Source organism: Triplophysa dalaica, chromosome 2 (genome assembly GCF_015846415.1).
Source record: "Triplophysa dalaica isolate WHDGS20190420 chromosome 2, ASM1584641v1, whole genome shotgun sequence".
Lineage (NCBI taxonomy): Eukaryota > Metazoa > Chordata > Actinopteri > Cypriniformes > Nemacheilidae > Triplophysa > Triplophysa dalaica.
The window spans coordinates 2,051,401-2,062,644 of NC_079543.1; the positions used below are offsets into that span (position 1 = coordinate 2,051,401).

The window sequence follows — 11,244 nt, forward strand, 5'->3', positions numbered from 1 at the left end:
ACTCCCTAAGGTTTTCAAGCATTTGAAAATAAGTCACTTTGATACACAGAACATAGAGAGGCTTCCATCCCGTATCAGCTGAGAGAGTCAGTTCTGGAAAAGCAGTAGTATCCACCTCAGATGTTTCTAAAGATAGTCTATAGTCCCCTGGTAAGAAATCCCTTATTTGAGTTGCAGTCTCTCTGCCACTCAAACTCACCTCATGCGTAGAGATAATTGAAAAACGGATGAGTTACTGTAACTGTTACTGTAACTCAGTAACTGTAAGTGTGTAAGTCACCGAATCCAACCCTATATCATGTAGAACAGCACCATATTGAAACTGAAACGAGAGTAATTGACAATTATGATGTTATATATTTTTTATAATTGTGCGTTTTCTCATAAAACTATCCGTATGTATTGATCTATAATAGAATGATGGTAAGATGAGAGATGGTGGATGATAGATGTGTGGATATCTGTCTAATATAGACAAATGTACAAAGAATATCCACCTTTGGTTTATTGAAAGAAAATTCCCAATGAACCCCACCCACTTTTTCTGTAACACTATGGTAAAGTATGCACTTTCATCACTTTTTCTGTAACTGTATGGTAAAGTATGCACTTTCATCACTTTTTCTGTAACTGTATGGTAAAGTATGCACTTTCATCACTTTTTCTGTAACTGTATGGTAAAGTATGCACTTTCATCACTTTTTCTGTAACTGTATGGTAAAGTATGCACTTTCATCACTTTTTCTGTAACTGTATGGTAAAGTATGCACTTTCATCACTTTTTCTGTAATTGTATGGTCCCGGACAGTTCTAGAAACAAACTTAAAGTGTTCATTGGTATCAGAGATGTGAATGTTGTTTGTGTAAAAATATGAAGGGCTTAGGGCATAGTTATGAGCCCTTAGAAATGGATCTCAGACAGGAAACAAGGTTGAAGCTCGCTGCTGTCCTCTAGTGGTGACTGCAATGAAGTGAATGTGGGTGCCACGGACAGCAGACAAACAGAAAATTACCATACTTCATCAATGGCAAAATGATAAAGGGGTCATATGACTCGGCTAAATAGACTATTATCGTTTGTTTTAAATTTAATGCAATGTGTATACACGATTTAAGGTTCACGAAGGCTGTATTTTCCACAGACTGTGCATCTTTGTATCTCCTCTTTGCCAGGTCTCAAAGCTCATCGCTCTGAAAAGTGAGGTGTGCTATGATTGGCCAGTTATAGCCAGTGCGTAGTGATTGGTGGAAGATTGCAAGTGTGTGATGGAAATGTAACACCTCTGACCCTATCTGAAACATCAGGTTCAAAAGCAGTTGTACTGACAGGTACGCCCACCTTACTTGCGTATACAATTGGGCGGTCTTAGTCAAATCATACCACAAACTGACTTAGATTTTTGGGGGTGGTTACACAAGGCGAGTTACACTTTATTTTTTTTTATTTTTTTTACAATTTTAAGTGTTTATTACTAGAATTGGCAACTAATAACACACCAAAGACACAGAAGAAATGCAAGTGAAAATCTTACAGAATTTGGAACGGAATTCTGATTGCATGTCAGATGATCACTGATCCTCTTTAATAAAACATACCATAAAATGTAACATTCTGCAATGCATCATGGAGACTTTTAAACCACTTTTAAATGTAAATTTAAACAAAATAATATGTCAAGTAATGCATTTTCTCTTCCTGTTATACAATGTTTTCATGTTACTTTATTATCTTTGTTGGGAGAACATTTTAAAGTTGAATTTGTTGACTGTGTAATCGAGGAGCAGCATAAACAGTGTTAGAAGCATCAGAGGGGATTGTGGGTAGTAGAAGAGTTTCATAAACATTGTTAGAAGAATCAAAGGGGATTGTGGGTAATTGATGAGTATCATAAACAGTACTCATAGCATCAGAGGGGATTGTGGTTAATTGAAGAGTTTCATAAACAGTGTTCAGGGCATCAGAGGGGATTGTGGGTAATGGTGCAGTATTTAAGTCTGTTATGGTTGCTGATTCTAAATCATTCAGATGTCTGATGTCTTTTATCTCGTCATATTCGTGAGTAACCTGAGGAGAGAAATGAGATACAGCTCTAGAGGTCAATCAGCTCAACAATCATCTTATCTGATTTACTTTACACACCAGTTCATAGATTTCTGGTCCTGAGTGAGATATTCTACAGTCTGAATCAGCATCTGTTTAACATACGAAATATCAAATTCATCACATTTCACATTAGTGTAAAAGTATCGTGAGTAACAGACTACCACTATCAATGAGTCTGACTTCACCTGCAGTCTGATATCTCTTACAGAGAATCACAGTCAGCATCAACAGTCCTGTGATGGTCAGAACCAGAACCACAGACCAACTCATGATCCATAAAGAGTCTGAAAATACTGAAGAAATAATCAGACATTCAGAATGACAAAATGAACCTGTGCTTTTTAAACGAAATGCGTTATAAAACATGATCACATGTAAGAGCGAGTGTACCTGATGATGTCACAGCAGATGCTGATGTGACCAGCGCAGATTGAACTGATGAGAGACACAAAGTTGAGGATGATGGTGTGGTTGTTGTTACTGATGGTGGTGATCTGGTTGTTTCTGAAACACAAGGCACAGTGTTGGTTTTTGCACACACGACAACTTCTCTTAGCTCACATAGAGCTTATCTTAGAGCGACATCAGGCTGGGTTCCTCACACGCACAGAGACAGAAACAAAACCACTGGTGCTGCTGCTTCTCAGCAAGATAAGATTTCCTATCAGACTTTTAAATAAAAGAACGACACAAAATAGATACCAGTGACAGTGATGTGTACTCGTGTGATGAAGATCTTGTATCTGTGATCCTCAGTCTGAAGTGCACACCAGTATTCTGCTGATCTGTGATCAGTCACATTAGTGATGAAGAGAACATCATGATCTCTGTGTCGTGTCTGTCTCACATGAGCACATATATCATCTCCAGATGACCTGCAGAGAAACTTCACGTCTGTCCTGTGGGATTGTGGGTATTTACAGCTGACGTTCACAGATCCACCTGAAGGAACTGACAGACTGATGATCTTCTCACAACAGTCATCTGTTCAAACACAAGTACAGTTAGTGTGTACACACAAAGTGTTTGTCTTGATTGTATTTTTAACAGAAGCATTCATGTATAAGAGAGACTAAACCCATCAATATTCCACATCTGTTAATTCATTTATGTTATAAGCTGTGGTGTAATAATGTTCAGTCAAAAAAATGTTCACAAACAACAATTTGACCCTCCTGTACTTAGATTTAATCACATGTTATCAACACAATTAATATGAAACAATAAAAAATAAAAAATAAAGCTTATTAGAATGAAGAAAAGTCTTTATATGTTCAGTGTTGGTGATTCACTTTATGAGTTTTCATGTGTTACAGTACCTACAGTCATCACAGTGTTTGATATGATGATGTTTTCATGAGTTTAAGAGCATCAGACTTACTCACCTTCTCTAACATTCAGCTTCACTTCAGTGTAGATATCCCATAAAGATCGATCAACTGCACAATAGTATGTGTCTGAATCATCTTCATTCAGATCAGTGATGGTGACATTGAAGACTGATGCTGTTGTGTCATCATACAGAGAGAATCTTCCACTCTTAAACCGTTTATTTTTAATTTCAGTCTTGATGAGATCAGAACACTTTTTTGTCAAGTCTTTACTAAGTCTACAAAAATATTTTGCATTTGCTGAATATCCTTTCTCATATTGACATGTGATGGTGACTGCTCCTCCTGTATATCCCGTCACACTGAAGCTCAGAGCTCCTGACAGAACAAAGAGTTGAAGATTCATGATTCATCTCTGAAGATAATGTCAGTATATGAGCTGAAGTTAAAGACGTTTGTTCTTCTGTCATCAGAGAATATGAAGAGATTCTTACCAGGAATCATCAGCAGTGTGAAAGTCAACATCATCTTCATTCTTCTCATGTATTCAGTCATCTTCTCTGGTATCTGTACATTCAGTGAATTTCAATTCACAATGTGTCATTGTTGCAAAGCAGCTTGTTAGGATTAAAGAAAAAAATAAAGAAATCATTATTTCTTCATCTCTCTAACAGCATCTTCAGGCGTGTACTTGTATTTCAGGGTATCCTGATGCAGCTGGTGAACGTGACAAACACGCCCATTTCTTACTTCCTTCCTGAGAGAGAGAGAGAGATAGATAGATAGATAGATAGATAGATAGATAGATAGATAGATAGATAGATAGATAGATAGATAGATAGATAGAAAGAGAGAGAGAGACGGAGAGAAAGAGAGAGAGAGAGAGAGAGAGAGTGAGAGAGAGAGAGAGAGAGAGAGAGAGAGAGAGAGAGCTTTATTTGAACACACATATTACTCACACATACAACACAGACATCTGCAGGTAAGACAACAAAGGATTACACTTTGTGTTTTTTTTTACCATGTGTGGTCTTTGTGCATGTTAATGCGTGTTATTTTTTTTATCTTGAAACATTTTAATTATATTTTAAAACATAAAGTTATGCCGACCTCTTGCACGTGGTCATGATGTCTATGGTAACTGCATTGAAAAAAGTGACATTTCCAATCATACATAAAGCCAAATAGCAGACTTTATTTTAATTTGTTAATTTCACATCAATGTTTTATAGAGTAAGGTTTAAAATTCTGCATCTTTTTTCAAGCTTTCCAGCTTGGCAGTTGTATTTATCATAGATAATAAAATAAAAGAAATGAGGAACTATGAGGTAATTCATTCAATTCAGATTGTGCTTTTGTAGATGAGTCACATGTCTGGCTACAGACGTTCTAGACTGAACAACACAACACACCAAAAACAAATAAACAGAATAGATTAACCACAACAAGCAATGCATTCCAAATATTTTGCCCTCCAAGGGGCACTTGAGGGGGGAAACACTCATGGCCGCCATATTGAAGGATGGTTCCAAATCCGAATTGTTCATAACTGGCCCCTTAACAGTGTCCTTCAGAATGAAACGTTTTGAAGGGTACAACTGACGGATACTCGATGCCCACATGATTCTTTGCTCAGATTCTTTGCATGAAGAAAGTATGCGATGATGACACAGAAGGGCACTTCTAGAAACTGCTTTTTGGTCCACTACACCCTTCAACCATTGAAGCTCTCACTCTAGAACAGTGGTTCTCAACTCTGGCCCGTGAGATCCACTTTCATGCCAATTTTATTGCCAACTCTGATAAAACACCAGAACACGCCTGAGGTGGACAATCCTGGGCCATAAAGTAAAAGTCCTGCCTTATTTTTGTTACACCCATGAACTCAGCAGCTGATTTCACCAGCGGAGGAACCAAAACATTCCTTTCAAGTCTCAAGTCAAATCTCAAGTCCTCAAAGAGTTAAAGTTAATGAGATGATTAAGTGAGTAATTAAATGATGATTGAGTGATGAACACCTGCTGTTAACAATCAACATCACTGAAGAAAAGAGAAACACAAGAACTACAACTGACTTCAGCCACAGCCTTGGATGACATCAGCTGAAAAAAAAACATTTCCACCATAATTGTGATCAGTGTTTGTTTTAGTTGTGCTCTTGAGCCTTTCAGGAAGTGGATCTGTTTCTCCTCTACACCTATAGCTGGTATGTCTTGAGCGCACTGGAGGTCTCATAGACTCCCCACATATGATTATTAAGGATCTTAGATGTACAGGAATACACAATTGAGTGCTATATAAATGTCTTATTCCCTCAAAGATAATTGCTTAAATAATTACAATTTTTTTATAGCAAATGTTTTTTCAATGCTAAATCAAATATTGAATAGTTTGTGTTTGTTTAAATCTCTCTAGGTTTATGATCTGCATTTGGATATAAAAACCTCCTTTTACACATGAACATTTATCATATGAACCTCAACAGTGGTGACAATGATTAGTCATACTGCATTGCATGATGGGAGTTTTTCAAGCATTGCAGCTTGAAGTATTTTGTTGAGCTTCATATGTTGGTTCTTGATGTATGACTTGAAGATTTTAAGTTAGCATTTGTTTCACCGCTTTAAAAGTTTCTCACTGATAATTTTAGATAAACGTGAATGTTTTTAATAACTGAGTGTACAGGATTCATTATGTTATACAAAAACATGATCAAAAAGAAATATGTTGGATCAACTCATCATAATAAACAGTGAAGAGTTAAACACTTCACAGAACTGATCTATCTGCTCTACAAAAGTGCATGAATTGATACAGTGCAAAATCTAACAATAGAGTCAAGGGTCAAGAGTCCAACTAAAGCAAACACTGATCTCCATGATGGTGACATCATATAACCAATAAAACATCAACATCTCAATAACAGCAGGTGTTCATCACTAATGCTCAATCATCATTTAATTACTCACTTAATCATCTCATTAACTTTAACTCTTTGAGGACTTGAGATTTGACTTGAGACTTGCTTGTGACTTGAAAGGAATGTTTTGGTTCCTCCGCTGGTGAAATCAGCTGCTGAGTTCATGGGTGAAACAAAAATATGGCAGGACTTTTACTTTATGGCACCAGGATTGTCCACCTCTGGAACAAGCTAATCAGTGACTTCAGGAACAGACACGTTCAACTTAATGCTCGGCTGCACAGATTGTTTAACATATCAGATTAAAGTACCGCGAGATTGATTCAAATGTGTACCGAGCAATCTGCACTTGAATCGCGAACGCGTCTTTTTCTAAACACGCTGACAAGCTTGTTCAGGTGTTTTATAGGAGGTGGGGCTAAACTTGGCAGGATAAATGGATCTTGTTGGCCAGAGTTGAGAACCACTGGCTTAGGGCATAGGGATGAGCCCTTCGAAATGGAATGCAGGCAAGGAAACAAGGTTGAAGCTCAATGCTGTCCTCTAGTGGTGACCGCAGTTAAGTGAATGTGAGAGCCGAAATTCAGTACCATGGACAGCAGAAAGAAGAAAACTATGAAACTTCATCAATGGCAAAATGTTGATTAACTTTTCCTGAAGAAATGCAAGTGACAATCTTACAGAATTTGCTGGAAAGGAATTCTGATCGTATAGATAGATTTTGACCTGTATTTTAAATAAATGTTCATGGTTATGTAGTTGTACAGTTACATAACTTAAATAAAGCACAAAAAGGATGTATCTCTAAAGTTAACCCATGCATAGACAATTCCTGGACTAAACGATATGCGCCAAAATTAAGCGAATGTGTGATAAACCATTAAAGAACAACCAAAAACAAGAACACAATTTTGAAACTCAGCTCTGTCCTCTAGTGGTGACTGCACTGAAGTGAATGTGCGAACAGAAAGTTAGCACCATGGACAGCAGGCTGCACAAACACATGACTAAATGACAGCCAATAGAGATACTTCATGATGTGAGAAATTGTGGCTTGGGCCGTTACTCAATACTAAGAACGCAAAGAACAGACTTGTGTTCTTGCTAGATCGGACTTGGCAACTTCAGAGTTTAAACTCACGAGGACGCAGTCCGATTAAATTAGAAATAGAACAGCAGAGTAGGCCTACTTGATGAGTTACCCAATCAAATACATGCACTCTTAGTTCATAATATTTATTTTAATGTAGATTTAGGTTTTAACAGAGTTTAAGATGCTTCCAGTGCTTCCGTCGTTTTTCTGTCAAACAGATGATCAATGAACTGTCTGACATATTCAACCTTTCATTCTAGAGAAAAGCTGTAAAAGTTCTGAAAGTAACATCTTGTTTTCCAATTAAACATGAATAACCCAACAAATAGTGTGTTTGACACATTCAAATGTCCCTTTCATTCAGGTACTGCATGAGATTTGGGTTAAAACATTCTGAATCTCTGATAGAAATGATAGTATCTAGGAAATCTGCAACGCAAGAAAAATTGATCGCTGCGAATTTTGCATCTAAAAAAAATCTTTCAAACAGAAATTGAGCTGACAGCAGATTGACAGAGGGGAGGAGTTAACAGATATTCTGCCCAAAACGTTAAACCGACTTCATTCGGACAGATTCACCACTCCAGAGAAGAACATCGTCAGAATTTGATGAAAGATTACAATACAAAAATCTCTTTGTGGAATGACTTATGATTCTGAACTAGCAATGTGCGCTGACACAGTAAATATGGTCAATTTGGATTTCATGGGCACTTTAATATACTTTATAATCCAAACATCATATTCAAGAAAACTTCATTTAAATGTGTATTAATAAGATTTAATAGGATTTGTTTATGTTTACCAGCAATAACATAAACAAACTTTTCATACATACGCATACTTTTGTGACCCAAATTTAATTTCAGCAAACATCTGCAGTTTATTTTTAGCAAAAGAAATAACACGTTAATTACATTACTCTAGCTAGCAAGTTAAAACTATGTCTAGCCATATTATTTTGGGCTACTAGTAGAAGAAACAACAGTTGGATTAACTTGTATGTGACAAAGTTGAACGATTTAACAAATTGATAATTAATACAATTTATTTAAAATAATTACACATTGTAGACCACTTTACAATAAATTATGTTAATATCAATTAAATATCATAGAAATTGTTATACTATCCACTAGCCAGAACGATGAGCAAACACAGAGCGGAAGTTTATCTAATTAACTTTTTATATACTCTACAAAATTAAAAGTACCATTGTGTGTGTTTAAAATTTATAATAAACTATAAAGTTAAATCACAGTTAATTCCAAACCTAAAATATAAAGTGCACCAAAAAGCATAAAAAATATACATCATTGACAAAGTCATCTGAACAGAAAACAGCAGTCAAAAGTAAGGAAACTATGTTGAAGCTCAGTGCTGTCCTCTAGTGGTGACCTCAGTGAAGTGAATGTCACAGAAGATATTCAGTGGACAGCAGACGAACACAAACACGTGACTACAGGAGACCAAATAGAATTACCAGAATGTGTTTGTTGTGGTACTATTCTGATTTTTTTCCAGACAGTTCTCTCTGTATTTCTGGAAACCTGTGTGCTATTGAACAGTAGCATAGACATCAGAGAGGATTGTGGGTAATGTTACATTATCATAAACAGTTTTAGAAGTATCGGAGCCATTTGTGGAAAATTGTGGAGTAGCAGGAAAAATGTTGGGAGTTTCAGAGGGGATTGTGGGTAATTGAACCGTATAATAAACAGTGTTCGGGGCATCAGAGGGGATTGTGGGTAATGGTGTAGTATTGCAGTCTGTGATGGTGCCTGTCAGATGTCCGATGGCTTTAATCTCCTCATAACCAAGAGTGATTTCAGTAACCTGAGGAGAGAGAGAGAAATGATGTGCAGCTCTAAAGGTCATTCAGGTCAACAATCATCTAATCAGATTTAATTTACACACCGATTCATAGTTTTCTGCTTCTGAGTGAGACATTTTGCCATCTGAAACAGCATCTGTTTAAAACACAAAACATTAAATCTCACATTCACAAGACATCAAGATGTTAGTGTGACTCGCACATCAGTTTCAGTGTATCACCTGTTATTGCCAGCAGAGGGAACACTTCTCCCATCACCCATTACAACAACCAGCTTTAAAACATCTTTTAAATCAACCTGAGACATTACTGTGATCATGTTTTAAAAGGATCAAATTTAAACAAATTGAAAGAGTTTTAACCTCGAGCTGAACGTCTCCTGCAGTAAAGCAGAATGAACAACAGAAGTCCAGTGAAGATCAGAATCACAGCCACACACACAAGAATGATGATTTTTAGAGAAGAGTCTGAAAACACAAATGAATCATTAGAAATCTGGATCTGATCTTTATCATGTGTGGAAACTAAATGATGTTTAATGAATCAGATTACTGCTCAAGATATCAGAAGAAGCAGTTGGAGAATCAGACGCTGATGGCCGGGTGTTTAGTGTTGTAGGAGATGGAGTTTCAATTGTTGAAGATGGTGGTGGTGTTGATGGATGTGTGTTTTCTTCAAAGCTTTGCTCTAAGACATGATGAATAAACTGTGATAGTTTGAGGGATAAAACTAAGTAAAAAGGCTGCATTATCGTCACTGCTGCACATGACAAATCCTGAATCAAGTATGAGTTAAATAAACCTGGACATTATAATTAAATTGTTTGTTTCTGTTCCAACTTGTTTGTTGTGTCTGGATTACTCACCTTCTCTAACAGTAAGCTTCACTTCAGTGTAGATATCCATAAAGATCGATCAACTGCACACTGGTATGTGTCTGAATCAGCGTTCCTTTAGATCAGTGATGTTGACAGTGAAGACTGATGCTGTTGTGTTATCATACAGAGAGAATCTTTCACTCTTAAACCATTTATTTTTTATATCAGTCTTGATCAGATCAGAACACCGTCGAGGCTTCTGACCTCTACAAAAATACTTCACATTTCTTATATATCTTTTCTCATATTGACATGTGATGGTGACTGCTCCTCCTGTATATCCCGTCACACTGAAGCTCAGAGCTCCTGACAGAACAAAGAGTTGAAGATTCATGATTCATCTCTGAAGATAATGTCAGTATATGAGCTGAAGTTAAAGACGTTTGTTCTTCTGTCATCAGAGAACATGAAGAGATTCTTACCAGGAATCATCAGCAGTGTGAAAGTCAACATCATCTTCATTCTTCTCATGTATTCAGTCGTCATCTCAGGTACATTCAGCTCTTCTTTGTCTCCTCTGAGCATCTCAAGCTCTGTTTAACGTTATGCTGTATGTCAGATGATAAGTTCCTCTTTCAAGTGCATTACATTAACAGTTATATAAGTCAGCAAACATTACACTTCCCGTTCTCAGGCCTCAGTTCTCTACCTAACAGGCAAATGATTGAGCTATGAAGTCTGCAGACCAAGACCATAAAACACATCCACACTGCATAGAACAAACTAAAGTATGAATTATAGAGATTCTGACAGCATTTAACAAATCAAATCACTTGAGATTACAAGGTTCTGGATGTTTCTCGATTCATAAAGGTAAAATGATGATGTTTAAGTTAAGTTTGCTTCAGATAAAGCTTATTGACTCCTTTTGTTCATGTGTTGATGGACTCAATGTTCACATTCTTAAAATGTTTTTGTATTTGTTTAAATTTGTTTCTGTCTCTCTGAATGTCATTGGCTTCCTGTTTCTTCTTACTCCTGTCTGATGTATCAGTGTTATTGTTCCTGTAGCTGACATAAAATTCAAATTTTATTGAGCAGGAAGGCTGTTAAGATAAGAGATGCTCCCTGCATTTCAAATAAAT

The 11,244-nt window shown here is 36.6% G+C and overlaps 2 protein-coding genes across 3 annotated transcripts; both read right to left on the bottom strand.

Annotated features, from left to right (window-relative positions):
• Positions 1–1,573: 1,573 nt before the first annotated feature.
• LOC130437689 (uncharacterized) lies at positions 1,574–4,095 on the bottom strand. The gene is made up of 7 exons (XM_056769165.1): positions 3,930–4,095; positions 3,490–3,813; positions 2,807–3,088; positions 2,495–2,608; positions 2,290–2,397; positions 2,141–2,193; positions 1,574–2,065 (listed from the first exon to the last, which is right to left on the bottom strand). The coding sequence occupies exons 1-7, from the start codon at positions 3,988–3,990 to the stop codon at positions 1,748–1,750; spliced, it is 1,260 nt and encodes a 419-aa protein (XP_056625143.1). The 5' UTR covers positions 3,991–4,095; the 3' UTR covers positions 1,574–1,747.
• A 4,501-nt stretch (positions 4,096–8,596) lies between these two features.
• On the bottom strand, positions 8,597–11,188 carry LOC130438093 (uncharacterized). 2 transcript variants are annotated; one of them, XM_056769879.1, is made up of 6 exons: positions 10,582–11,188; positions 10,148–10,465; positions 9,835–9,969; positions 9,645–9,749; positions 9,366–9,418; positions 8,597–9,284 (listed from the first exon to the last, which is right to left on the bottom strand). In XM_056769879.1, the coding sequence occupies exons 2-6, from the start codon at positions 10,185–10,187 to the stop codon at positions 9,006–9,008; spliced, it is 612 nt and encodes a 203-aa protein (XP_056625857.1). In that variant the 5' UTR covers positions 10,188–10,465; positions 10,582–11,188; the 3' UTR covers positions 8,597–9,005. The 2 variants fall into 2 exon arrangements, with proteins under 2 accessions (XP_056625857.1, XP_056625849.1); XM_056769871.1 differs by having other exon boundaries at positions 9,835–10,465.
• Positions 11,189–11,244: the final 56 nt, after the last annotated feature.